Raw genomic sequence first — 27,801 nt, 5'->3', positions numbered from 1 at the left:
TCGCTTTCAGTCGCCGGTGCCGAAGGGGAGCGCGGCGCACGCCGAGGAGGCTCTGGGGACCCGGGGCGCCCCTCCGAACCCGCTGCCGCACATGGCGCCCACCGGCCTCTGGGCCACGCTGGCCGTCGGACTGCAGCTCTGGGCGGCGGGGCACGCCGTCCCCGCCCAGGTGGGTGACTCGCGTGACCGTGGGGGACAGCGCCCATCATGCACAGACGTACCGAAGGGCTGGGAGGACAGGGTCGCCATCCTGCTCCCTGGGACACGCGCCACGCGCCTGTGGGGATCCGCCGGGGACCAGGGCGCGGCACACGTGCGCCCCGGCTGGCCCTTGGTTCTGCGCTGCCTGGCCTCGGGGACGCAGCCCGGTCCCTCCCCAGCGCGGGCCCGGGCGTCAGGGACTGACCGCCGGAGCCCGCAGACCCGGAACCCTGCTCCTCCTCCCCTGCGATGCCGGGACACCCTTCCCTCTGGCGCGGCGGCGAGGGGCTGCCCTGGGGCGCTGTCCCCACTGCCACGACAGGCGTCCTCTTCCGAGGACCTCCTCCCCTGCGCTACGGTTTTCCTCTTTCTTGAGGCTGGGGACCAGGTGCGTCGCTGAACTGTGAACAGCACCGTCGCCCTTGCCCGGTCCTTCCCAGGACTCCCCTGAGAGAGGTCCTGGGGCCCCTGCAGAGTGTGTTGGTGGGCTCGGGTCGGGCGAGGCGCCCGCGGCCTTCTGGGCTGGCCATCCGGCAAGGCAGAGGTGCTCTCCAAGGGCCCGGGAGGATGGGGAACAGAGCGACCCCCGTATTCCAGATTCACGTCACACCCCCGGCCGCGGAGGCTCGGGTTGTGGTCCTGCCTTTTTCTCCTCTCTGAGCTGGTGGGAGGTGATCATGGCTTCATGGAGAAGGAGAGCTGAGGCCCGAGGCCTTGTGCTTCATTGGAAGGACGTGTGGGGTCCTCTCTCCTCCAAGGGCATGTCCTGCCCTCCTCCTTCCTCCTGAGCCCACCCCGGTGGACACTGGTGCTGACCTGTCTGTAGGGAGGAGCAAGGAGTCAGTGTTGGCCGCTGTGGCAACATGAGGCTAAGGAGTCCAGCTCTCCAGGGAAGAGGGGGCCGTTGGACTGGAACTGACTCAGTGGGTACTAGGAGTGGGCCCTGAGGGGCTGCCCCAGGGGAGGTCCAGGATGGGCTTTGGGTCAGGACAGTCCCAGTCTGAGGGCGGCATGAGTTGTGGGTGGCCCACAGTGGCCATCCTGACTGAGGACTTTGGGTCTTGTCGCAGGTGCTGGCCTTCCTCTTGAGCGAGCTCCTGGCAGGGGAGGGGGCAGGCGCAGAGCTCTGCAGGACCCCAGCTGCAGTTGGACTTGTGCTGGTTTCCCCTGCTCCCTGCCTGAGCAGCCCCCAGCCCACCCCGCTCAGATTCCTGCCTCCGGGGACTGTTGCCACAGACTCCTAGGCTGGCCCTGGCCTTGCCCCTACTCCCACGGGTCCTCCTTGGCAGAGACCCTTCTCAAGCCGGGAGTGCCTCCCTGCCTGCACGCTCCCAGTGGCCAAGGCAGAAAGTCCCCACATATCCCAGGCCAGAGTGAGGTGTCTGCCTTCCCTCCGCCCACCCTGCACCCCCAAAACTGATGGCCAGGTGGCCCATGTGTCACCTGCTTTGTCCATGCTGTGCCTCTCCACGGTCCAGCCTCACCCGGTCGCTCCGCCACCCTCTCTGGGAAAGGCTGTCTGCATTCTCCCAGCTGGGTTTTGTCTGGTCTTTGAATACATGGCCTTTGGTTCCTTTTGAGGACAGATTACATTCTGCATTTTAACCCCCGTGTCTGGAGGGCTCCTCAAGGGCTGCACTGCGGCTTCCTCTTCCTCTTATTGGCACCACGCTGGCTCCTGGTGCTGGGACACCTCAGGGTTGAGCACTTTTGCCTCAGAATCACACTGAAACCTGCTTTCCAGTGGCTCCTACAAGAGGGGCGCTGCTGTCCCTTTGAGAGATGTGGCAGCAGGTCTAGAGAGCATTTCCTGCCATCTCTGAACTGGGGGGTGTTATGGGGCGGAACTTAAGAACAGACCCCTCACCACTGAGAAGTCCACATTCGAGAGTCTTAATTAAGCCAGCCGCTGACTGTCTCACACAAGGCCCCAAAAAATGGCTATTGGGAGAACAACCCCGATGTTCTTATACCAAAAATCACATCAATCCTAAGTGTCTGTTGCTATGATTCGAAATTACAAACTAACGTCATGAGATCATCAACAGAGGGGGAAGTGGGTCAAAATGACCCTTACCTAGGTACAAACTAAAGAATGGTCACTAACATCCATACAATCACCGTTCACGTGGTACATTGTTTAGGAGCAATAGGAATCAAAAGAGAGCAATTCTTTACTACATAGGAGTTGCCATTGTGTATTGTTAAACATGTCACACTAAGTAACTGTTGATGGGCACAGAGGTGGGGTGTTCCCATGGGAGAAGCTTATTTCCTACATAACTTGGAGTCTCAGAGCAGAATGGAGTCTGTGTAGTCATTTCCCTTAGAGTCTGGCCTGTAACATTCTCATGGAGTCAGATCTGTCAGCCCATCACAGGGGGCAGGGGGTGAAGCTGGAATGCAGGTCCGCCCCGGGCCTGTACCCCACTCCTGCGCAGCCAGGTTGGGCTCCGGAGAGAGCCCCGGGGGACCCGCGTGGCTGCAGGTGTGGCACTTGGCACCTGGGCTTCCTCCCCCCTGCTGGCTGTGTTCTCCAGTGTGGGGGATGCACCACTTCCTCGTTTTTCCGTTCATTTGCCAAATCAAGGCTGGTGAAGCTGGAGGATGGGGAGAGCTTGGTGCCCCTGATGTGGATGGCAGGGCCCCTGATGTCTGGGGCGGTGGGAGGGCTCTCTCCCTATGGCCTGTCCCCTGGGAGTCTGCAGGTGGGAACGTCTGCTTGTCTCCTCATCAGGGGCCAAGTGGGGGAGAGGCTGGGGCCTTCTGAGCTGGCCGCTGGAGTGGAGCCAGGTGAGCCGGGGCACCTGCTGGCCCCATGGGCCTTTCCTGCTTTTACCATGTCTCTGTTCCTTTGTCCCCTGCCTGATTTCCCTGTGGGGCATCTCTGTGCCAACTGAGGGTGTAACCTGGTGACCGGGCAGCCCGTCAGAGGGCAGAGGCCAGGTGGCCAGCACCCTCATGTCCTGCTGGTCCCTCACCAGGCCCACATTCACGGATGCCTACTCTATGCCCAGCCCAGTGCTCGACTCTGAGGGCCACATGCAGCCTCACGCCTCTGGGCTCTGCCCCTAAATGCCCTTGTTTCTCATCTGTTTTGTTTCTACCTCTGTTTTCTCATCTCTTGACCTGGAGAGAGAATTTGCCTGGGATTCTTGTGTCAGAGAGTGGCCCTGACTCTTGTCTTGAGGCCCAGCCCAGTGAGTCCCTGGAGCACTCTGCTCCAGGTCTGGGTGACACGGTCCTTCCCATCCAGTGCTTCCTAGAGGAGCACCAGGAATGTTTGTGTGTTGGGGGGGGAGGAGCTTTGCTGCCAGCCTGCCGTGCGGGCCCTGCTGGCTGCCCATCAGCTTCACCCTCTCTGTTTGGCCAGGTTGACTGCTTTCCCATCCACCTCAGGGCCTTTGCACTTGCTTTCCCTTTTGCCTTGTCAGTGTGGTCCCACACTGACATCTCCCCATGTCCTTCTGCTCCAATAAGTCGCCTGACCTATAAGCCCCCTCCAGGTACCCTCACCCCCAATCTGCTTTGTTTTCCCTGTATTTTTTGGTACCAGGGATTGAAACCGGAGGTGCTTACCCACTGAGCAACTTAGCGAGACCCTGTCTCAAAATAAAAAATAAAAAGGCCTGGGGATGTGGCTCAGTGGTAGAGTCAGCTTTGAGTGGGTTTGACAAAGGTCCCAGACTTGGGGTCGGGCGGGGGCTGCATTTCCCCAGGAAGGAGAGCCTGGTGGCCTCGCTGCTGGTGCCTCTGCTCCCCAGCCTCTCCTCGCCCACCTCCGTCCCGCTTGGTTTGGCTGGAACCGTTTCCTTGACGCAGGCCCGGGTGGCCTCAGGAGTTCGTGGCCGCCTGTCAGCTGGCGCGAAGCCGCGGTGCAGAGGCCCCAGGTAGAGCTGGGGCTCCTGGGTTTCCTGCCCCGCCGCCCCGAGGCGAGGCCCTTCCCCGGTGCTGGGAAGCTGTGCTGCCTCGTCTGTGCCCTGCAGGGCCCTGTCTGGGAACCCACAGGTTCAGGGAAGTCTCGGGTGGGGAGGCGTTTTCCTCGAAGAGCCCCGCGTCACCCGGAACAGGCGCACGCCCCTGGGCCTGGCGCTGAGTCCTGTCTCCTTCACAGCCTGGCGCTCGGGCGTCTGTCCCCCGCGGCAGAGCTGCTGCCTGCAGGCCCCCCTCCTCCGGGGCCACGGTCTTTTTCCACCATGACACCCTGTGACCTCACCATGGGTGTGACGCCACTGTGGTTGGGGCACTGGGCTGAGAGCGGGGAGGGAGGAAGTGTCCCTTCAAGGCACGTTCTTCAAGGCTGTTGCAGGAGTGGTTCCTGCCGGCCCCAAGCGGGTGGGGTGGCTGGCCCGAGGCGGCAGCTCCGTCCCACCTCCTCCCTGAGGACGTGCCCCTCCTGCTCCCCAGCCTCCGCTGCTGCCCTGCAGAGGAGGAGGTCCCCGTTGTCCCCTGCAGGGGTTTACGAGCAACAGACTGTTGGCGCCCTTGGCCGCACAAGGAGGCCTGTGGACCCGCCCGTCCACACCTGGCGTTGGGTGTCCCCGGCCCAGCAGGCCCGCCCCACCCCAAGGCTCCCGTCGAGAGAGCCAGGCCGCCAGTGAGCCTCGCTGTCCTCTGGAGCTGGGGCCTGGGTTGGCCCCTGCTGTCCAGTCGGAGACAGGCAGGAGTCCCCAGGGGGTCCAAGGTCTCCTTTGCTCTCTGGAGCAGCTGGGCTCTGTTTCAGTCCGACCTTGGCCCCGGGGCTGCGGTGGCCTGGGTGCAGGGAATCGCGTGAACCTGAGGGTGAGAGGGCGTGGGGGGATTCAGGGGTGGCGGGCAGAGTGTGAGACCATCTCCCAGCTCTGGAGGAAGCCTGGGGAGGGGCCCGGGAGTGGGGCGCCGGCCTTCAGCTCAAGGAGTGCTTGGTCGCTGGCTGGTTCCCTTCTCCTGCCCAGGCCTCAGCTCCCAGCCTGGCTGGAGGTCGGCCATGAGCCCAGCTGCTCGCCTGGGGTGGTGGCGAGGGGGTCAGGCTGACGGCCGGGCTCTGGACTTGACAGTGGTTCTCCAGGGAAGCTCCGGCCTGGCCTCAGTGAGCAGGCCTCCCGCCAGCATCCTGGAGGCTCCGCCTGTCCTTCCGCCTGCTGACCCACAGTCCTGGCTTCTGCCTGCAACTCACAGAGGCCCGGGCTCCTGGTGACCCTGTCACCAGCCATCCCTGCTTGAATCTCCTGCTCTTCAGGGTTCATGAGCTCCTTCCTGTCCTGTCCTCCCAGCTCCTTGGGTCCCCTCCCTTGACAGGAGTCCCCGTCCTCCCTGTCACTACCCCGCATACCCCCTGGGTCCACGTGCCTCCAGTCTGCTCTCACCCTCCCGGGTCACCTTCCTGACTGTCCCCCCACCCCGCCCTCCTGCAGTGCCCATTCAGGCAACTCTCAACACTGAGTCGTGGGAGCAGGGGGATTGGGTTCCAGCTGGGGACTGGTGGAGAGGGAGGAGGCTGGGGCATTTGCAGGGCCAGGGTGGCACAGGAGGCTCTAGGTGGGGTCCAGTTATGGAAGTAGTGACACTGATTATATTTAATCATGGCAGCAGCTCCCAGGCACAGTGGCACATGCGTGTGATCCCAGTCACTCAGGAGGCCCAGGCAGGAGAATCACAAGTTTGAGGCCAGCCTCAGTAACTTAGTGAGAGACCCTGTCTCCAAAAATAAAGGGTGGTGGTGCTGGGGTTGTAGCTTGGTGGCAAAAAGCCCTGGGCTCATCCCCAAAACCAATTAAAAAAAAAAAAATTTGTAATAACTCTAATGCACTATTTTCAGTCCCATTTGACAGATGAAAAGACTGAGGTTTGTTAACCTCCTTTATTTACTTACTTTACTTATATTGAAATTATATAGAAGGGGCTGTGTGTGTAGCTCAGTGGTGGAGCCTGTGCTTAGCAGGCGTAAGACCTTGGGGTCACTCTCCAGCACCAATAAATAAATAAAATTAAAAGAACTAATAAAAATAAAACCACACAGAAAAGCAACCTCTTCAAGGCTGCCTGCTCAGAAGGGAGGGAGTCTGACTTCACAGCCGGGCCTTCCAGCCTGTACTGTCAATGACCACACTCACCTCCAGTGAGGAGAGGAGGCGTGGGGGAGCCATCGATAGTTTTTGAGCACGGGCGTGGCAGCGGCAGAGAGTGAACGAGGAAGACCACTGCAGCCTCAGTGGGAAGGGCAGATGGGGTGGAGAGGATGGAGGCAGGAAGGCCGGTAGGAGGCCGCGGCAGTGGTGTGGGTGAGGACTCTGGCTGGAGAAAGCAGCAGAGTGGGAGGGAGGGAGGAGAGGCTCGAGGGAGCAGGGGGAGGCCGCTGGGCTGGACCTGGGGCCCAGAGAAGCTCCGTCCCTCCACCGCAGCTTCAGCACGGGCCCCTGTAGCCTCAGGTCTGCCCTGCTTGAGCTGAGTGGCCCTGTCTGGTCAGCGTGGCCTCTTGTGTCCCTGGAGCTCTTGTTCAGTCACGGGCCAGCTGGCCAGGGTCACCCCAAGCTGGGCCCCCTGGTTGGGGTGGGCATGAGCCTGGACGAGGTGGGCTGCCCATCTCAGGTGTGGGACGTGCGCTGCCCGCCTGCTCTGCTGCCGGCCTCCCTCGGACCCCTCTGCTCCTCTCAGCTCTGGTCCCTCAGCGGGTGGGGCTGAGCATGCGTCTCTGTCGCTTCCCCTCAGGGCGGGGGATGCCGAGGACCCAGAGCTGCTGCCCAGGGGCGCTTCTGGGTGCCAGGCCCCGCCCAGCACGTTGACTGCATGGAGCCCCGTCCACCTTCACACCAGCCAGGGGTGGGTGACCGCGGCCAGAGGTGAAGCCACCTGCCCAGGGTCTCGCCGTGCACCCGAGGCAGTCGGGCTCCAGCGGCACCCAGGTGTGATGGCCGTCGGGGCGACCGCGCTGGCTGTGACCCGTCCGCCCGGCAGTGCCTCCCGAGGCCTCAAGAACCTCGTTCTAAATAACTGGAAGTGAAGCCGTGGCCTCCGTTGGGCAGCTCGGCACCTAGTGGCCCTGCTGGGGTGAGCACTGGCCGCCACAGCCACCAGGGATAAAGGTGGCCGGCGACAGGAGGTCTCGCTGCAGGCAGCCACGGTGCCAGCCCTTCCCGTGTTCACTTGTTGAATCTCAGCTGCCCTGAAACGGAGACAGGAGAGTGGCAGAATTGGGTGAAGCCAGGTGTCTGGCTCAGAGCTCGGGCAGGGTGTCGGGGGACGTGTGGCCCTTGAGGGGGGACACAGGTGAGCAGAGTAACTACGAAGGCCTGTCCTGGGCAGTAAAGAGGTGGGGTGGTTCCAGGAGCCCCTGGGCGGGGACTCGGACCCTGAGGTTTCCTTGGGATGGCAGTGGAGGGGACTCTGGACAAAACCAAGGGACATTCCGGCCCAGGCAGCAGCAGGAGAGGAGGCGTGGCGGCTGCCCAAGCCAGGAGCCCCTCTTGGTCAGAGAGAGTGCCGGGCGTGGGCACCCAGCCAAGGAGTCGTGCCCAGGCCCAGGGCAGTGGAGCCCGAGGCAACCCGCCAGGAGGGCCAGTCTGGGACGGCAGGTGGCGTAGGCCCATCTGCAGAGGCACAAGGGGGGTGGACAGAGCAAGGAGATGGCAGGACTGGGAGCCACCGAGGGAGCTGAGGAGGCTGAGGAGGCCAAAGCCATGGGCCTTGAGGAGGTGGCAGCAGGGAGGGGTGGGGACATCTCTGTCACCTCACTGAGCATTGCTTGGAAGCAGGGACCACACCTGACATTCTTGTGCCTTGTCACAGAGCACAAGCCTGGCCCCAAGACCTGGACCCCAGCCCCGGCTTCCTGTCTGCCCCAGCCCAGGGCTAAGGCAACATCACAGGCAGCAGGCTGGGGGCGGGATGTGTCCCCTCGGGCCGCCCGCCTGTGATGTGGCCCGTCCTTTCTGACTCAGATGCCGTGCGTCCCCGTGATGGCCTGGTGTAGCTGCACCTCACCATCCACAGGGTTCCTGCAGACCCCCGAGATCGAGACCCAAGCACCTCTGCTGCCCCCACTGGGCTCCGGGGCCCTGGGGACGTGCCATGCAAATGATGTGGTTTCTTTATTGCTTGAAAACAGTTTCCAGCCACGTGGGGGTCCTGGGGTCCTGGGGTCCTGGGGTCCTTGGGCAGATGCCTGTGCCTCTCTCCATAGCTGTGGTACCTGCCCTGAGGCCCTGGCAACCCTTTTGTGGGAGACCACGGAAATGTCCACACCCGCTTTCCATATTCCCGAGCGTCACCCCCTCGGTGGCCCCCAGTTTGTGAAATGAGGGGGCAGGACAAGATCACGGGCATAACGTCCTCAGAGGGCAGGAGGCAGATGGAGCCGCTGTGCGCTCCTGGTCTGCCACTTCCCAACGTCACGGCCTCTGACAATTCGCACGGAATCTCGTGAAGCCTCCATTTCTGCATCTGTAAAATGGGGTCATCCTGGCCTCATTGCATTGGTGCAAGGAGCAAGAGGAGAGGAAGCGAGTGAGCGTGCCCAGCACGTCTTCACACAGTAGGAGCTTTTCCTGGGTCTGAGCAGTGTCCTCGGCCCAGCTTATGTCAGGGGCAAGTTGAAGGGGCTCGCTCTGCCCTCAGGGCCCAAGCTCCCACCGCCTCCTGCCTCAGCGGGCAGGTCCCTGGGAGGCGGGGAGCGCACCTGCTTCCCAAGGTAACTGCATCCGAGAGGGTTTCCGGAAAGTCAAAGCACCACGAAGACCCCCGTAGCTGAGTGGGTGGCAGCAGAGGAGCGGGGGCCGAGCCTCCGCGCTCTCGGTGGCCTCTCTTCCTCCTTCCCCAGGCTGCCCCTTTCCTTCCTCTCTGTTTATAAACAGAACTGAGAGCCCCCACTTCGGGCTTCTGGCAGGACCTTGGTGGGCGAAGAAGACAAGGCTGCCCAGGCCCCGAGGGGTGACAGGGACCCCAGAACCAGAGACGGTGGCTGCCTGGCCCCTTCCTGACCAGTGGCCAGTCTCAGTCCAGCCTGACCCTGTCCACTCCTGTGCTCTCAGAGTCCTCCAGGGTGGGAGGAGGCGGGGAAGAGAGGGCCTGGGGGCAGGACCCCGGCCCGGCTTCCCAGGGGAGCCCTGCCAGACTAGGGAGATCTGGTTGCGCTGAGCTTTGCCCTGGCAGGCCTCTGAGGCTCACTTAAAAATATTTTTTCCGGCGCTGGAGATTAAACCCACAGGCGCTTTGCCCCTGAGCTACATCTCCAACCCTTTTTTAAATTTTGCGACAGGATTCAGTAAGTTGCTGAGGCTGACTTTGAACTTGCAATCCTCCTGCCTCAGCCTCCCGAGCTGCTGGTATTATAGGTGTGCACCACTGTGCTGGGCCCCCAGGCACACAGATAGCCACATCTTACTCTGACTGGCCACTCTCAGACCCCAGCATCTGTGTTGTGGCCACCTGTCCACCCAGACTCTTAGCCTCTCCGTGTTCCTCTGAGCAAAGTCTCTTTGGGCCTCCAAGGCCAGCCTCCAGAAGGCCCACAGGAGTCTCTGAGACCAGGGGAGGTGGCTTTGCCTCGTCTCCATGTTCTCATCTGTGAGACCCATAGACTGTTGGAGTGAGGGACAGTTTCCTTTCATCTGTCCTCCTCTGTCCGTCTGTCCATCTGCTTACACCGTCTGTCTCCATCAACATTTATCCACCCTCCGCCATCTTTCATCTGTCCCTCTCATCTGTCTTCTCCAGTCCCCTGGCCTCTGGCCCACAGATCCCCCCGTTAAAGGGGTCGTTACTTCTCATCGGTGATTTCTGAATTTCCACCTGATTTGAAAGTCCGGGTCTGCTAAACCCGCTGATAGATTCGCGTGCCGTCCATTCGCTTTCCTGGTTTTATAGTGTCAGGTCCCGGTGGACGGGTGGGCGGGGATCTGAACCTTCCCACTCAGACAAATCAACCGAGGCCTCCCCGTGCTTCCCAGAGGCCGCTGCCACACGGGGCACTCTGGGCCCCTGAGCCTGCAGGGTCCCGTGGTGTCCCCGAGGGCGGTCGTTGGACTCAGCCCTGCTCTGGGGCGGCAGTGACCTTCTGTCCTGCTGTGCTCAGGGGCTTTCTGTTCCTCATTGTTTGGCCATGACAGGGCTGTGGGGTTTTTTTTTTTTTCTGTCCGAAGGATAAACAGGGCCGGAGAGGGAGGGCTGCTGCTGCCTCAGCTGGTGGGGCCACACAGCAGCAGGAGGAAGTGGAGGAGGGCTTGGTCACAGCGACGTTCAGACCAGAAGAACCTGGGAGGAGGCTCAGGCTGCGCAGGGGCCAGGAGCCCGGGCTTGGCTGGGGCGGGGCCCTTTCCCATCAGGCCTTTGGCCCCTGCCGGGAAATCTTCCCGACAGCAGGATTCCTCTGGGCTGCCTGAAGCTGCCCAGGCCCCAGATGAGCACAGGGTTCCCGGAGTTGCCACTGCCCAGGGCGCTTCTGCAGGGTGAAGCCCAGGGCGCGGGGCAGTGTTCCATGAGCTCTGGGCTGGCACCCCAGCCCCTCCTGCCCTGGCGGGTGCTGAGGGGAGAGGCAGCTGGCGGGGCTCGGTCAGGGCAGGAGCTGACAGCTCAGTTGATACTCAGCTGAGTGGTTTGCGCAGAGGGAGCTGTGAAGACCCAGGGCCCAGGTGCTGTCCAGGTCCCTCCTGGCCCTGCCTGGGTCTCCCTGCTGCAGAAGGTGTTCAGCAGCAGAGTCTGGCAGGCCCCGCGGAGGCTCCTGGCTCTTTCTCCTTTTCCTTTTCCTAACAGTATAGCTTCGGGGTCCCCGAGGTTCCCCCGTGTGGGAGTGGAAGTCAGCATTAGGGACAGGCCCCCGGTGCCTTGGACGCAGGCAGAGAGGCCCACATGCTGAGCAGCCCTGGCAGGGGCTCCTGGCCTGGCTTCCCCCTTGGTCCAGGTGCCTGGGAGCCGGCGGCAGCGCAGACCAGGAGCGGGTAGTGCCGGATTGTGTGCTCCTGTGCGTCTGTGCACCTGCGTGTGCCCTCGTGCACGTGCACACGTGCGTTCCCAGAGGGCTTTGCGGTTGCTCTTTTAGACTCTGGGTGCCCCAGCTCGGCCCACTTCCCCTGCCCTGCAAGCCTCCTCTGCCACCTCTCCCCAGCCTCCTGGATGGGCCTGGGAGGGGCAGGCCAGGAAGTGCCATGTAATGAAGCCCCTGCTTAGAGCCCCGTGCCAGGCCCGGCAGAGTGGCCTGCAGCCCCCCACTCTCCCCGGCAAGCCACCCCATGGCAGCCCTGTCTGCCAGGAGCCGTGAGGGAGGAGGGTCAGGGTTCTGGGTCTGGGTGATTCATGCGGGGTGGGTGTGACGAGGCTGCTGCCGCTGAGGGGCCCTGGAGGGATCCGGGGAATTCACAGAGGAAGCGGGAGACAACTCAGGCCAAGGCTTGGGGTGAGAAGAGCAGCCGACTGCGGCAGGACCCCAGCCCCGGGGTCGTCGCCCCAGGGAGCTTCCACAAGCTGGCCTGCAGCCACGAGGAGCCCGAGAGATCAGTGCTGCCTGCCAGGCCAAGACAGTGGGGTGAGGGGCCCCTGGTCACTCACTGCAGGGACCCTCCAAGGGCCAGCCACCCCTGTTCTGGGCAGTGCTGTGGACAGGGAGAGAAGACAGAGGGAACCCCCGTCCGCCTTGGATCGTGGGAATTTGGCCTGGTCTGCACTGCCCAGCGGAAGCTAGTGCTGTTGCTGGCCGCTGTTCCGATTGGTTTGTTTATAGCTGATGTCCAGGGTGACTGGTCAGTACCCGTGTTGGGTTGGTTGGCAGATATTTTGAATATAATATCTCCCTTACTTCCATGTGTTAGGAACTAGTTCAGAGCGGTCGAGGCACTTGCCGCAGGCCACACAGCTGGTAAGAGATGGAATAAGGAAAAGAAACTGGACCTCTCCGACTACCGTACCTGCGGAGGCCTCATCTCATTTAATAAAGGGCCACTGGACTCACGCTGACCACACGGTGCTGCAGGGGGGCCTGAGGCAGCCCTCAACTCTGACCTGCAGCCTCCCCTGGTCATTCCAGGGCGGCGTCTGCAGGGCTGCGAGGCCCTCGGGTGTGTGTGCACTCACGTCTTGGCTGGTAACACGCACACGCCCATGTTGGCCTGCTGGTGAACGTGCCAGCTCCGGAGGTGCACGCTGCGGGCCCGCTGGCCAGTCGCCATCATTTGGAAGCAGGGGCAGGACAGGGGAGTGTGGCCAGGGCCCTGGGCGGGCACAGTGGTGACTCTGGCTGCCCTTCTGAGGTCCCTCAGAGCCCGTCTGTCCGTCTGTCCGGTTTCCTCTGCTCTTTCTCTTTCTCATTCATTTCTTTGCTGTCCCTTCCTGGGGGCGGGTGGCACGGTGATTGAGCTCATGAGTGGTGAAATCAGGCAGGAGTAAAGTCCTCCTTTGTCACTGTCTCTGGGACCTCGGGCAAGCCACCTGCCCTCCTTGTGCCTCGGTGTCCTGTCCTCTGAGGTGGCCGCAGGAAGGAGCCCTGCGTCCTGTTGTCCGGAGGTGTGTCTCGCTGAGACGGGCACCTGGAGGTCTGGTCTTCGGGATTCGGTGACCGGGATGTAGTGGAGGAGGAGGGGCGGGGGCAGCGGGTCGGGCAGGGTCTGCGTGGGCAGCTGCGGCAGGCTTGGCCCCCAGGGCTCGGGGCAGGGAGTTGCACCAGAGTTGGCCCCGTCTGGAGGCCAGGGCACCTGAGCCCTCATCAACCGGGCAGTGGGACACCTGTCGCCTGCCCTGCCCCTGCTCCGCGCCTCCACCTGCAGCCCTGAAGGGAGGCCAGGCCGCTCCTTCCCCGCCTCCCCACCCCAGGGGAGAAGGGCCACCAGGAGAGCCTCATGCGCAGGGCGGGACCTGGCCACAGTGCGGGGACCCGCCTGCCGTGCTGATGGCTGTCTTCTCCCTCTTGCAGGTTGCACGGGCGCCCTACGCCCCGGCACCTGGCAGCACGTGCCGGCAGAACGAGTACTACCAGGAGACGGCGCAGGTCTGCTGCAGCAAGTGTGAGCCTGGTGAGGAGCAGCCGCGGGACTCGGGCTGGCCGGGCTGGGCGGGGCCCTGGAGGGCGCGGGTCGGGGGTGGGGCAGAGCGCCAGCCCCCGGTGCACACTCAGCCCCTACTGCCATGCATTGGCCTTGGCTCCCTCATGCCACCGAGCCTTTGCTCATGCTGTCCTGCTGCCTGGCACTCTTCCCAACGCTGGCCCTGGTCAATTTCTTTGCATCCCTTAGACCTCGTAACTGTCCCCTCCTCTAGGGGCCAGCCTGCCCCACAGTACTGGCCCCTGCAGCTCTTTTTGCACTGTGGGCTTTTGGCTTGGTTCCTCCCTTGGACCCACCGTGTGCCCCTCCAGGACAGGAACCGGACCTTGGTCTCCACTGAGTCCCCAGCACGTGGCACATAGTAGGTGCTCAGTGCACACCTGACAGATTCAGTGAACCCATTTCCCAGATGGTGGACCTGAGTCCTGGCCCAGTGGGCAGAGCCATTTGTGACTCACTCATAAAGCACCCACTGTATTTTTGAGTGTGGGGCAGAAAGAATCTTTTTATAGTACCTACTGTGTGTTTTAAGAGCAGGGCAGACAAAATCCCTGCCCTGGCAGAGGCCGCTTTCTATTGGGTATGTGGTCCTGGCAGTAGGTGCTGGGAGAAGCAGGGCTCAGTGGGGCTGGTGGAGATGGACAGAGTGGACCTGCTGTTTCCATGGGCTGGTCTGGGGAAGTCTCTGAGGGGATGACACCAAGCCCTGAAGGAGGTGAGCAAGCAATATGCAGGGAACAGCAGGCCAAGCAGAAGTGGCAGGTGCAAAGGCCCTGAGGTAGAGCCTGCTTGGTGGGGCCAGTGTATGTGTGGCCCAGGGTGGGAGAAGGGCAGGGTGGCTGGGATAAGGATAAAGAGGTAAGGAGGGGCCATGGCAGGTTCAGATTTTATTCCATGGAAGCCACTGGAGATTCCGGTGGGAACCTGCATCACCTGTTAATGCCCATGGCCTTTTTAAGAGACAGCTGGGAAAGTGACCTTTTTCTTCTATTACCTGGTAGGGTCTCTTTAAGACGTTACTAAGTCACTGATTAGCACAGTGATGACCTTGGGAATGGTTCTGAAGAGTAGAGGCCCTGAGGTTTGCCTTGGTGTTCTCCCACCCTTCCCGCCCCTCCCCAGGCCTCAGGGGCCCCACGCCCTCATCCCCTAGGGTTCCAGGGCCACTTCCTTCCTGCCTGGCAGTAGAGAGAGTTGTTAAACTATCCAGAGGAAAGGAGCTGGCCAGCCACTTCTGGCCACAGCGCCATCCCTGGCGGCAGGTTTCCAGGGGCGGGTTTCAGGCATCTGGGGAGCAGGGGGCGCCCTATTTAGTGAGCGGAGGTTTGGAGGTGCCCGACGTGCCGCCGGAGCAGTCGGAGCTCCGCTGAAGCGCCGTCCCAGCGGTGGGGAGCCCGGGCACGGCGAACGGGGTCCTGCAAGGCCGCCCTGCTGAGGCCTCTGGCCTTGTCTCCTAGGCCACCATGCCAAACAATTGTGCACCCAGACGGCCGACACCGTGTGTGTCCCCTGCGAGGTCAGCACCTTCACCCAGGTCTGGAACGTGGTGGACGAGTGCATGAGCTGCCGGTCCCGCTGCGAGGCCGGTGAGTGGACCCGGCGCTGGCGGCCCCGGGGCCTCCCCTGGCACCAAGCACTCGGCTGGCAGGATCGCCCCCTGCCAGTCCTCTTCCCCCTGGGCACGGGGGCATGGTCAGCTCTTTACCAGCTTCCAAATGGCCCTTCCTTCCCCGCCTCACCCGCCCTGGTCACTGTCCCCGGGGGCAGTGGTGGGAGGACAGTGCCCATGTTAAGGTTGAGGAGGGACTTTGCATGCCCTGACGGAGCCGGTGGTACGGGCAGCCTCGGCCTCCGTGACCAGGGTCCTCTGTGCCCGTGTCCAGGGGAGCCCCTGCCCCCTGGAGGCCAGCCCCCTGTGGGAATGACCTCGCTGCCCTGTCCCTCCTCCAGACCAGGTGGAAACCCAAGCCTGCACGCAGAAGCGGAACCGCCTGTGCACCTGCAGGCCCGGCTGGTACTGCGCGCTGAAGCATCAGGACAGCTGCCGGCAGTGCCTGGCGCTGCGCAGGTGCCCGCCCGGCTTCGGCGTGGCCAGGCCAGGTACGGGACCCTTGGGCCTCTCCTCTGCAGACATCCGTGGGTGTCACAGGCCTCGACCCATCAGCCCAGCCTGGCCAGGGGCGTCTGTCTATCCAGCCACCATTCGTTCTTCAGCACTCCTGATTAGGCACCTACTGTGTACCAGGGCCTGGGAATCCAGAGGTGGATCAGAGTCAGCCCTGAGCCACTGGGAAGTCAGGCGATTGCAGGAAGGCGGACCCACGTGGCCCTGGCGGCTGGCTGTGTGTGTTTACGAAGGGTAGAGGCTCCTTGGACCCTCAGACCTCCTGGGGGCTCCAGTGCAGGGTCCCCTGATCCAAGGAGCCTTCCAGTTGCTGACAAGCCCTACTTTTCCCCTGAAGGAACTGCAACCTCAGATGTGAGGTGTGCCCCTTGTCCCCGAGGGACGTTCTCCAACACCACTTCATCCACAGACGTCTGCAAGCCCCACCGCATGTGAGTGGCTGAGTCCCTGGTTCTGGGGAGCAGAAGGGGCTGTCCCTGGGTGATGTGGCGCCTGAGACACAGAGCAGCTCCCCAGCCTGGGCTGCTTTCTCTGGGGTGGGCCCTGGGGTAGCAGTGAGCGGGACCTTGCCACAGCAGTCAAGGCTAGAGGTGCTGGGGAGAACGGGTGGGGCGGAGCAGGGGAGAGGAGCGGGCACGACACACGTACTCCTGGGGCTGGGACCCTTGCCGACTGGCCTGGCTCCCATGGATGAGCCTGGTCACCCCAAACCACTGGGCCTCTGTTGCTTCCTGATGAAGCCTCCTCCTCCCCCAGCTGTAGCTTGGTGGCCATCCCTGGCAGTGCAAGTGCAGATGCGGTCTGCGAACCTGTGTCTTCTACCCTGGGAGAGGCCCCGGGGACAGTCCGCACACCCCAGCCGGTGTCCACAAGATCCCAGCCCCTGGAGCCAACTCCAGGGCCCAGCATGGCTCCGTCCACCTCCCTCCTCCTGCCCGTGCAGAACACAGATTGGAGCAGCGTCTCTCTTCCAATTGGTAAGCCACAGAGGGGCCCTCCCTCCCTCCCTCCCTCCCTCCCTCCTTCCCTCCCTCCCTCCCTCCCTCCCTCCCTCCTTCCCTCCCTCCCTCCCTCCCTCCCTCCCTCCTTCCCTCCCTCCCTCCCTCCCTCCCTCCCTCCCTTCCTCTCTCCTCCCTCCCTCCCTCCCTTCCTCTCTCCCTCCTCCCTTCCTCTCTCCCTCCCTCTCTCCTTTCCTCCCTTCCTCCCTCCCTCCCTCCTTTCCTCCCTCCCTCCCTCTCTCCTCCCTCCCTCTTTCCCTCCTCCTTCCTCCCTCCCTCCCTTCCTGCCTCCCTTCCTGCCTCCCTTCCTCTCTCCCTCCTCCCTTCCTCTCTCCTCCCTCCCTCCCTCCCTTCCTCTCTCCCTCCTCCCTTCCTCTCTCCTCCCTCCCTCCCTCCCTCCCTTCCTCTCTCCCTCCTCCCTTCCTCTCTCCCTCCCTCCCTCCTTTCCTCCCTTCCTCCCTCCCTCCCTCTCTCCTCCCTCCCTCTCTCCCTCCTCCCTTCCTCCCTCCCTCCCTTCCTGCCTCCCTTCCTGCCTCCCTTCCTCTCTCCCTCCTCCCTCCCTCCCTTCCTCCCTCCCTTCCTCCTTTCCTCCCTTCCTCCCTCCCTCCCTTCCTCTCTCCCTCCCTCCCTCCCATCTCTGTCTTACTGAGGGACCACCATGACTCAGACCCCACGTGGGTCTGTCTTAGGATACAGGTGGCAGTGAGACTGGTTTCCTCCCAAGACCCGATGATGTCACTAGGAATCCCTGCTTGGGGTGCCACGGGGTCAGCTGTTCGCCCACCATAAAGCTGTTTCTGTTGATCCCATGTGGCCAACAAGATAGTGACTGGCCCCGTCACTTTTTGACTTCCCTTAAGGGGTTAGAACTGCTCGGGCCAGGGGGCTCGGACTGGTGGCCCTCAGAGCAAATGTGGCCCACAAATATACAACTGTTTGTCATTGAACTTGAGACCTCAGGCCTGGTCTGGCTCCTTCTGGGCAACAGCCTAGCCACCTGGGTCCCAGAGCCCCTGGGATGGCGGAGTTTGTCCTTGAGTTCCTCTGAGTGCCTCCCTTCTTCCTAGGACTGATTGTGGGGCTGACCGCCCTGGGCCTGCTGGTGATAGGACTGGTGAATTGTGTCATTGTCGCCCAGAAGAGTAAGATTCCTTCCTGCCTTGCTTCGCTCACCCAGTCGCTGAGGACGCTCTCCGGGAGCCTCCAGGAGTCCAGCACTGGGCATGCCTCGGGCTCAGACGGTTCTGGACCCCAGACCTGGGCAGGCCTGGGCGTTCGGGGCTCTCCAGAGCCCGGAAGTCCAGGGTTCCTATCCCCCGGAGAGGGAGGGCACCTGGGGGCGGGAAGGTGTGGCAGAGGCGGGCTGCCAGCGAGGACCGGGACTGGCCCTGCTGGGGGGAGTCGGGCTCTCTGTGGGAGGACGTGCCCTGGGAAATCGCCTCCCTGACTTGTCCCTTCTCTTTGTAGAGAAGCCCTCCTGCCTGCAAAGAGGAGCCAAGGTGAGTGTCCCTCTGCCGGGTTGCAGTTCAGAAGGAGCGTGTCCTGTTCTGTTGTCCAAGGCCAGGAGGTCCAGAGCCCCGGGTGGCCCAGTGTCCGGGGTTTACACGAGGCTGTTGAAATCACACAGTCCGGTTTCATCTCCCGATTTGGCCAAGGAGAAAGTTGCAGAGAGGGAAAGTGACTTACCCAAGGTCACACAGCAGCGTCCTTACACAGCCCAGTGCTCTCTGCCCTGCCCTACAGCAGGGCGTGGGGACCAGGTGGCTCCTCACGTGTTCCTCCTCCAGTTCACTGACACTGCCGACAGCTGCCTGGTAGCAGATGGGGCAAGTGCCCCCCCTGCTGTGCCCTCTTCTTGACCAAGTGCTTCCCGATACTCTGTGCGCTGGCGTGTCCTGGGCGTGGTCCAGGAGGCCCTCTTCCCCTTCCCTTTGCTGAGGTCCCCGGATGCGGGCAGCCCCACCCCGTGCAGAGAGCCAGTGCCCAGGGCCCAGTGGTGGGCGGGTAGCCCGAACCCTGATTCGCAGTGTCTTCTCGTTTCTGTGGTGTGAATGCTCCACCTTGGCAGCTTCCACGGCTGCCCTGCACCTGGCGCTGGGAGGACACGTGAAGGTCTGCTCTGCCTGGGCTGGGTCCTCCCTGTCCCTGTGGGCGGGGACCAGCAGCCTGGCCACCTTTCGGACAAGGAGACCGAGACTCAGGAGCTGCAGTTGCTCCTGCAAGTTCAGGCTGCTTGGCTGGTGGCTTCGAAACCTGGGCGGGCTCGGCCTTCACCACGCCTGTCCTGCTGGTGACATCTGTGCCGCTCCAGGTGCTCCCTGTCCCCACTGGGCCTGCCTTGGGGAGCCCCTGCCCCTTGCTGAGCTGCTGCCCACTCTGCCGGCAGCAAGTCTCGCGGGGAGCCACGTGGGGCAGGGACGCTCCCCAGCGGGAGAGTCAGCCCGTCCGCTCCTCCAGCGCATGGGGTTGTCGGCTTCCTCTGCTTGGAAGGGCAGCGTCTCCACGCATGTGAACTCACCGGGCACCTGTGCACACTCAGGGCACACGCTGGCTGCCTGCTGAGCAGATCCTGGCGCGGTGTCGAGCATTCTTTTTTCTCACGGTCTTGCTGTGACACACAGGTCACATGATTATTGCCCCACTTTTATAGCCCAGGACACTTGGCCCAGGTAAGTATAGTACCTTTCCCAAGCTGCCACAGCTGATGACCTGGGTCACAAGCCTTAGGTGCGCCTCTCCTCCCCCCAGCCCGCTCTGACAGTGCGGCTCCAGGCATGCGCACACGACCCTGCACACGCAGACTCGCGGGTGTGCACGTCACACACCCTCAGCCGGTAGACGCCCCTCACGCACTCAGGCAGGCCTGCAGGAACAGCGCTCTGCCCTGGCCTGCGCGCTGGGCGGCCGGCCTGGACTGGGATCCTGTGCTTTTATTTAATGAACCTCCCAGTACTCCTGCTGTGGTCCCCGCCCCATGAGTAGGACTCTGGTGACATCATTCCTGAACTTTGCAACTGGTGGCTTTGGAGGCGGGAGGCAGGCTGTGACCTTTAGGATTCTCTGTTCCACCTGGCTCCTGCCACCAGCAGAAGCTAGGGGGAGGGGAGTTGGGGAGATCCCTTCCCCAGAGGCCGTGAGGAGTGACATTCCCTGCTCCCTGTCACCGTCCAAGCTCGGGGCAGGGCTGCAGGATGGGATCAGGCAGCGGCCAAGATCGGACCAATAACTTGAGATGCCTTCTGTCTTTCCAAACCTGGGGTCCTGGGCCAGTGGGGCCTCCTGGGGAGGCGCCAGGTGCAGCGGGCAGGCAGCTCTGCACAGTCCGGCTCCTCCTGCCCTTGGCCGCCCTGCGATACCGAGTGCGGGACTCACCCTGGGTGGGCTGCTGTGGCCTCATGGGGTGAGCTGCACGTTGTCCTTCCAGCCCAGAGGCAGAGGCTGTGCGAGAGGGAACTGAGGCCAGGGGACCCGTAGCGCTGTGGAGAGGGGCTTGGAGCGGGGACTGTGGTGGCTGGCCAGCGAGGAGCAGTCCCACGGAGGGACAGCCGTGCTCCTCCTTCTGCTCAGGCCACATCTGGAGTTGTTTCCCCCTGGAGGGAGGCCCGAGGGTCTTTCCTTGCTCCCCAGCCTGAGTCCCCTGTCTGCCCCCGTAGCAGATGAGGATGAGGACTTCCGACCCTCCCTCTGTCCCTGCAGGGCTAGGCGTGGCCACCAGCCTTCCACTCTTCCCTCCTCCTTCTACCCTGACCCTCCCCTCCTGGGTAGGTCAGTGGCCCTGGCAGCTGCAAGAACCTGGCCCTGCCATCTCCTATATTTCTGGGATCCATAAATTCTGCAGAACCCTGAGCAAGGCCCTGAGGGCCTGTCCAGTCAGTGTGGACAGATGGCGGCCTTGGTCTGGGATCTCCAGGTGGCCCCAGCATGGGTGTCTAGAAGCAGGGAGCTTGTCTTGAGCCTCCAGAGTTAAAACCGCAGACACCCAGCAAAAGTCATCCTGGGCTTTAGCCCAGCTGCAGCTCCTCCTAACCATGCCCTTGGGCAGGGATGCAGTTGCCCTGTGACTCCGTTTCCAAACCCATAAAGCAAGGATGACACTGGACTGTTGGGAGAATCCGTAGATATGCTGTCTGGAGGGTCTGGTGCAGTGCCTGGCGGTGGGTGGTACTAGATGCCAGCTGATGGCTTATTATTATTTTGGGGGGTACGAGGAATTGAACTTTGGGGCACTCAACCCCTGAGCCACATCTCCAGTCCTATTTTGTATTTTATTTAGAGACAGGGTCTCAACTGAGTTGCTTAGTGCCTTGCTAAGTTGCTGAGGCTGGCTTTGAACTCATAATCCTCCTGCCTCAGCCTCCTGAGCTGCTGGGATTGCAGGCATGTGCCACTGTGCCCAGCTTATTGTTGTTATTATTCTGCAGGGAAGACATTAGGAGTTGTCACGGAGCAGCCTGGGGGGCATCATGTGGGAAGGGGTGCTGAGCTGGGCAGCCGAGGGCCCCCAGTGAGAGTGCTGATTGAACACAAGGGAAACTTTGCGGATGGTGTGGTCTCCATGATGATCCCTCTAACCTGCTTTTGTAAGGCCAAAGCCAGCCCAGGGAGCGTGGCCGTATTCCGTCCAGCTTTGTTTGTAGATGCTAAAACTTGCAGTGCACCAAATTTCATGTGTTATGGAATATTATTCTTTAAATTAAAAAAAATTTTAACCATTTAAATCATGAAAACTGCTGGGTGTGGTGGCACACACCTGTAATCCCCGTGGCTCAGGAGGCTGAGGCAGGATGGCGAGTTCAAAGCCAGCCTCAGCAACTTAGCGAGGCAGTGAGCAACCCTGTGAGACCCCGTCTCTAAATAAAACATAAAAGGGCTGGGGTGTGGCTCAGTGGTTAAGCACCACTGGGTTCATTCAGTCCCTGGTACCAGAAAAATACATACATGCACGGAAATAATCCTTAGCTCTCAGGCTGTACGGAGTCAGCACCGGGCTGGGCCGGGCTGGGCCGCGGGCAGTCCTCCATCTGCTTCCTTGGAGCTTACCCGCCACCGTTGAAGTGCGTTCACATACTCAGCTGTTTAATTTTCCAGTAGCTCTATGACGTAGGTTCTTGCTCTCACCTCAGAGATGAGAACATGCAGGCACAGAGGTGTCCAGCGACTTGTCTGTGTTTGCACAGCGAGCGAGTGCGCGATTTGCACTCTTGTGGATCCAGACTCCGCGTGGGCTACCCCTCCCTGTGCAGATGGGTGACTTAGGAAAGGCGCTTTCCTCTGGGTCCGCGTGTGGTGGAGAAGGCTGCGTGGCCCCTGCCCTCCTCGGTGCTAGATGCTAATAATAGAAGCACACAAACCGCAGAGAGTCACACCTCGCAGAAGTGCAGAGTGTGGAAAGAGCGGGCTGAACCACTGATGGGTGGGGAGCCCGCCTCGCGACCGCCCTTCCTCTCCCGCCAGCCTCACCTGCCGGCCGACGAGGGCCAGAGCGCGCCCGGCCTCGAGCAGCAGCACCTGCTGACCACGGCACCCAGCTCCAGCAGCAGCTCCCTGGAGAGCTCGGCCAGTGCCGCGGACAGAGGCGCGTCCCGCGGGCCCCAGCCGCAGCCGCCCGGCACGGAGGAGGCCAGCCAGTCCAGGGAGGCCCAGGCCAGCCCCCGGAGCTCAGGTAAGAGGCGGGAGCACCCCTGGCTTCTCCTCCGTCGTGCAGAGGCTCCTCCACCTGTGATAGGGTCACGTCCCAACAAACCCACCCTAAGCTGAAACGTCCTGAGTGAAACCTGCACTCAGGACACCTGTCCCGCAACCCGGGCCGAGCACAGTATGCCCTGGGTTGTTTCCCTGTGGTCGTGCCGTTCGCCAGGAGGAGGGCCCCTGGTAAGCCTGGATGGAGTCCCAGGCCCAGCGCTGCACCTGGCTGCTGACGACGGCTGTTAATCGAGCCTCTTGGTAGGTCAGGCACTATACTGGGTGCGTTACGGGTGCCCAACTGACCTGCGCACCAATGCCAAGAGCAGTGAGCACCCTTTATACAGGTGAGGAAACTGAGGCCCAGAGAGGGTAAGCAGGCTGTTCAAGGGCACACAGCTAGCACACAGAAGAGCAGGAGTCACCCCTGGGCTTCCAGGGCTCTACTCGCGGCAGCTTTTTGTGGGGTCCCTTTGAGTCTGAGGTGCCTCTGGGGCCCTTGTCCCATTTGTACAGTCTGCATTTTGTCCTGAACGGGTGTGTGACAGGCGTCCCAGGCTGGTGTCTCTAGTGCCTCTCTGGAAGGCTTGCCCCAAAGCCCTGGGTTCCCCGGGGTTGGTTTTGCAGTTGTGGGGCAAGATGACTGTCCTGTGTCGCTCCCTCTCACCTGGCCCTGGGGCCGCAGGGCATGACTGGGAGCTTGGTCATTCCCAGATCCGCCCAGCTGCTCTGGGGCCAGGAGACTCCGAGCAGCCCTCTCAGCCCCAATGGGGCCTCAGTTTCCCAGAAGTGAGCTGGGCCACCTCCTTGGCAGGGCTGGTGAGAGATGAGTGGCCCAGCGTACTATGGGCCACCTCCCAGTGGGGACGGAGAGTGGCATCACCACATACCCTTGCTGCCCCTTGGCTGCCATGTCCCGCCTCCGGCCGGTGCTCACGCCACCCTTGCCCCCGACTTCCGTCTTCTCCATCACGCCCACCCCCTTTGTCAGGGCCAGTCATGTCAGTGCCCCTGGCTGCGGTCAGGCCTGGCCAGAGCAGGTGGCCTAAATGTCCGCTGCCTCAATGAACGTGCCTCGGACGCGAACTTGTGGTCTTTGTCCAGCTCTGGGCCTGATCTTTCTGGTTTCTTGCCCGGTGCCCGCGTGGCTTCCTCCTGGGCCCCAGAGCCACCCGACCACGCCTGCCTGCCTTCCTCTGTCCCTCTGCTCCCGTTCCTCCTCCCTGGCTTCCTCCGCCTCTGCTCTCCCACCCGACACCTCTCCCCTGTGGGAACATGCAAACCCCAGGGCTGTGCCCGTCCGCCTCCACAGTCTCCGTGGTGACGTGGGGTGACATTTGGGTGCTTTGGAGGCTCAGAGTGGAAATTTCTTTTGGCCCCACGATTTCAGCCCTCCCTCTCCCTGGTTGTTTGGGGTTCTGAGAAGAGCAGTTGACCCCTCCGTCCTCCTCCCAGGCTCCCCCTAGTTCCCAGAGGGCGTCCAGAGAGCCAGGCTGGACGGACGGGGCACTGGAAGACAACCAGCTGCCCCTTCGTCTGGGCACCCAAGGGGACAGTAAGAGCAGCAGCAGCAGCAGCAGCCGTGGCTTCTTGAGGGACTGTTGTGTGTGAAGCTGCTTGGGTCCCTCCTCCAGCCACTCCATCATCTGCCCCTCACCAGCTAATCAGGAAACTCGATGCCCCCAGGGGCTGGGCAGGAGGGTGGGGCAAGCTGCCCCTGAAGTCCCTCCTGCCAACTGCTTCAGCACCGTGGCTTCCATGTGGCCCGCCATGGCCAGGTCTCCTGCATGTGGCTTCCAAGGGAGGCCTTACCACCAGATGGCTTTGGCCCCTTGGAGCCGGGATGGACCCCAGGGCTCCAGGTATGCTAGTCAAGTGCTCTCCCGCTGAGCTCCCCCCAGAGCCAAATTTTTGAACTGCATGTGACTGAATTTTATTTTTAATTTTTAATATATTTATTTTATTGTAAACAAATGGGGTACAACTTGTTTCTCTGGTTGTACATGAAGTAGAGGCTGTTTGTGTAATCGTACATTTACGTAGGGTAATGGTGTTTGATTCATCCTGTGATTTCCCCTTCCCCCCACCCCTCCCACCCCTCTTTTTCCTCTGTACAGTCCCTCCTTCCTCCATTCTTGCCCCCCTCCACTGGATTTTAAATGGCAGTAGCCAGTTCACTTTAAAACACAGCTGCCACCAGAATGGCCTACCTGGCCCCGTCTTCTCCGTTCCATACTCCTCTCTCTTACAGGCTCTAGGGACATGGCAGGGGACGGTTGGGAAATCTCACCCTCCTGGGTTTAGGGTCTGGGGGCTTGGGGGAGGGACCCAGGGAGTGCTGGACGTATGGAGGGCGAATGTGTCTCCAGAAGGAGGCTAGGGAGGCTTCTTGGAGGAAGTGGCCTTTGGGCTGAGTGAGGCCTGAGAGGAGGGGAGCGCTTTCCAGGCTGGGAGGCCTCAGGGCTCCAGGAGGGGCAGGAGCGGGTTGGCTGGAGGGAACCGGGGGCAGATCTCGGAGTGGGACAGAGGCCAGGAGAGCCACCCAGTGCTGTGGGCTGTGCCTGGCCTTAAAGGGCTGACTGTGGACACAACAGAACAGACTGCAGAGGGCGGGTTTGGAACCAGGAGCTGGCGATGGTTCACACCAGTCCAGGGGAATGGGTGGCGGCCACCCAGCAGTTGTAGGGCGGTTCACGTTACCTTCGAAGGTAGTCCAGGCAGGAATGGCTTATGGCTTGCTTGTGGGCTATTAAAGAAGCATCCAGGGCCTGGGTCTGAGCGGCTGGGGGGCGGGGCAGTGTGAGCTGAGATGAGCAGGGTCAGGTTGGATGGGAGAGGGGCCCGGAAGTATCCGGGTGTGGGTGCTGCTAGGGAGCTGGACATGACCGGTGTCCACCCCCAGGTTCTCCGAGAGTGTCACTGTCCCCAGGAGCTGCCTTGGCCCCAGATACACAGCAGTGAACAAGTCAGTCCTCTGCCTGCTGGGGATATACGGGGCACACTGTACCCATTTTACAGCTGAGCACACTAAAGTCGGAGAGGGTGGATAACTGGGCCGAGACTGAGGAGGCAGAGCAGGGATTTGAATTGCCAGACTGGGAGCAGCAGGTGGTGTTCCAGCGTGGTACCGAGGACGAGGTGACACCTGCCCCCGTGCTGGGACCAATGGTGTATGACCAGGCAGCGCTGCCTGGAGGAAAGGGTCAGTGCGTAATCCCGAGAAGGACAGTTTCTGGGCGGCAGGCAGATACTGTGCCCTGCGGGGACTTCTGGTGTGGCGGAGGCTGCTGCCTCCTCCAGCAGCTGTGGGAAAGCAGTTCCTCTCCGGTGCCGGCCCAGGGTTGGTGGCATGTGCGTCCCGCCCCTCCGCCCCTCCAGTTCCCTGTGGGGAGCGTGTTTTGTCCTTGGAACACTTGCATCTGCTCTAGCTAACTGGGTGGCTTGGGCCGGGTAGGTGGGAATGCTGGCTTTGGCAGATGGGGACACTTGGCTGGCCCAGGGCACACAGCAGAGCTGGCAGAGGGCGAAGCTCAGCCTCGGCTCCAGGGCTACAGCTGTTCTCACCTGCCTGCCTACCTCTTGCAGGAGGCAGCAGTGGAGATGTCCCCCATTCGAGGCCCCCAGACTGACACCCCCTCCCGCCTTGTGCCTAGCAGAGTCCTCCCCTGGCGGCCCCGGGACCCAGGTCAGCGTCACCTGCATCGTGAACGTCTGCAGCAGCTCCGACCACGGCTTGCAGTGGTCTCAAGCCAGCTCCACAGCGGGGGACCCGGACAGCAGCCCCTCGGGCTCCACGAGGGACGAGCAGGTCCCCTTCTCCAAGGAGGAACGCCCCTTTCAGTCCCAGCTGGAGACCCCAGAAACTCTGCCGCAGAGCTCGGAGAAGCCCCTGCCTCTTGGTGTGCCCGATGCTGGCATGAAGCTCAGTTAACCAGACTGACTGGGCCATGTCACTGCCAGAGTGGGCTGACCCCTGCTGAGGGACCCCAGTCCTTATATTCCCACCCCCCAGGACTCTGGCCCTTTCTGGGCCAAGTTCCTTTAGTGACATCCACAGCCCTGGCCTCCCTCTCACCAGCAGGCTGAGTGGAGGGGAGGCAGCCAGCGTGGCGGAAGACCTCTGCCATCGTGCTGTGTGCCCTTCTGGAAGGGCCGGCTGGGCAGACTGAGGGCAGCCAGACAAGCCCTTGCCACTGTGGACCAGCTGGACCCGGGAGCTTGGCTGGAGCCCTCGAGGGTTGGGTCTGGTTTGGTTTTCAGCTGACTCTGGCCTCCTGGAGGTCCCAGCATCCTCCCTTCCCAGGAGCTCGCTGGGGAAGAGGGTGCTGGGGGAATCACCCGCGGGGAAAGGACGCTTCGGTCTGCATGCTGAGGCCACAGGATGGTCCCAGCAGGGGAGGCTGTGATCAGAGGGTTCTGCGTGGGGAGGAGGCGGCAACCCTGGAGGGGACAGGAGTCCCTCAGGTTAGCTCCGGACTCCTGGAAAGTACCAACTCCACATGGCTTCTTCCAGCTTGTCCTTCTGTTCTTAGACGTGAACGTTAGATTCCGAGGCCCCAGGTAGGCCGCTTACTTTGCTGCGTCCTGGGCAGGATGACAGACGTTGGGTGGGGGTTGTGCTCAGTGGCAGAATATGTGCTTAGCACGTTGAGGCCCGGGTTCCAGCCCCGCACCGTCCGCATCGTGAGTACCGCACGGACAGGACAGGAAACCCGGCGTCTTGCATGCCCTTTGCATCCTCCGGCGTCCCCAGGGCTCTTGCCCTCCTCTCGGGGTCTGGTGAGCCAGGCAAAGGCCACTCCTCCTGTCAGGGAACTTCAGGGGCTGGAGAGGTCCCAGGCCCCACAGCCGTCTTCCTACCTCAGCCTGGACCTTCCTTCAGCCTCCGGAGGGGTGTGCTCCCCACCCCGGCCCAGGGGAGCTGCGGAGCCACCTTGGCACTGTGCCTGCTGTGATCCTGCGTGGACGTGAGAGTGAGAGCCAGTCCTGTCTGTCGTGTGTCATGTCCACGGAGCTGGTGATGTCGTGTTGACTGCCCAGCCCCGAGCCTCTGAGGGGATGATTCTGCCAAGGAGGTCTTTAGCATTCAAGAGTCAGCCCGCTCCCGGGCCCTGCGGAGGGTGCACCTGAATGGCCTTGACCAGATCCTGGAAGGAAGGGGCTGGGAGGTTGCTTGAGAGGCCAGTTCAGTCTCAGGTACTTGGATCCCTTGTTGATACATTCCACTGGATTTGAACTTGGCAGCTGAACTGTGGGAGGCTGGGAGAGCCCAGCTGTTACCATGGAGACAAGAAGGGCTTCCTACCTCTGAGTCAAGATGTCAGACTGCCGGACCACCTGGTCTGCTGAGGCTGTGGAGCGTGTCTGCCCCCTGGTGGGCAGACCTGGCAGGATCCCAGGCTTCCTCGGCATTGCCCTGCAGAGCAGGGCAGCTCGGTTGGAAGGACTGTTTCTGGATGTGACCTCAGTTCCCCACTTGTGTTGACTGATCCCAAGAGAATGAAAGTTTGCACTGTTTGCTGGACAGCATTGCCGCTTACAAATAAACTTTGTTTGTTTTACACATTGGCTCCTGGCTCTGGCTGGGGTCTGGGTTGGGGTTTGTCCATGGTCCTGCTGGCCTGCCACTGATGTGATGAGAGATGGGGTCATGCCCGTGGAGGGCTGTGCTGTGCCGGCCACCCTATTACAGCTGCCCTTGCTGCACCCTCTGGAACGTGAACATTCAGACAGAACTTCCTGCTGAGCACAGTGGCCTGGGAGGCTGAGGCAGGAGGATCGCGAGTTCAAA

At 61.9% G+C, this 27,801-nt stretch overlaps 1 protein-coding gene across 2 annotated transcripts; it reads left to right on the top strand.

The window, feature by feature from the left end:
- Window positions 1-27,573, top strand: Tnfrsf1b (TNF receptor superfamily member 1B). Of its 2 annotated transcripts, none has more exons than XM_047551480.1 (10): window positions 1-169; window positions 13,076-13,175; window positions 14,663-14,791; window positions 15,156-15,305; window positions 15,668-15,761; window positions 16,087-16,307; window positions 17,396-17,470; window positions 17,796-17,827; window positions 21,783-21,990; window positions 25,667-27,573. In XM_047551480.1, the coding sequence occupies exons 1-10, from the start codon at window positions 92-94 to the stop codon at window positions 25,939-25,941; spliced, it is 1,362 nt and encodes a 453-aa protein (XP_047407436.1). In that variant the 5' UTR covers window positions 1-91; the 3' UTR covers window positions 25,942-27,573. The 2 variants fall into 2 exon arrangements, with proteins under 2 accessions (XP_047407436.1, XP_047407445.1); XM_047551489.1 differs by lacking the exon at window positions 25,667-27,573 and adding an exon at window positions 23,466-23,991.
- Window positions 27,574-27,801: the final 228 nt, after the last annotated feature.

The sequence above is a fragment of the Sciurus carolinensis genome, chromosome 1, assembly GCF_902686445.1.
Source record: "Sciurus carolinensis chromosome 1, mSciCar1.2, whole genome shotgun sequence".
In the NCBI taxonomy this organism is placed as follows: domain Eukaryota; kingdom Metazoa; phylum Chordata; class Mammalia; order Rodentia; family Sciuridae; genus Sciurus; species Sciurus carolinensis.
This window is presented reverse-complemented; position numbering and strand designations above follow the sequence as displayed.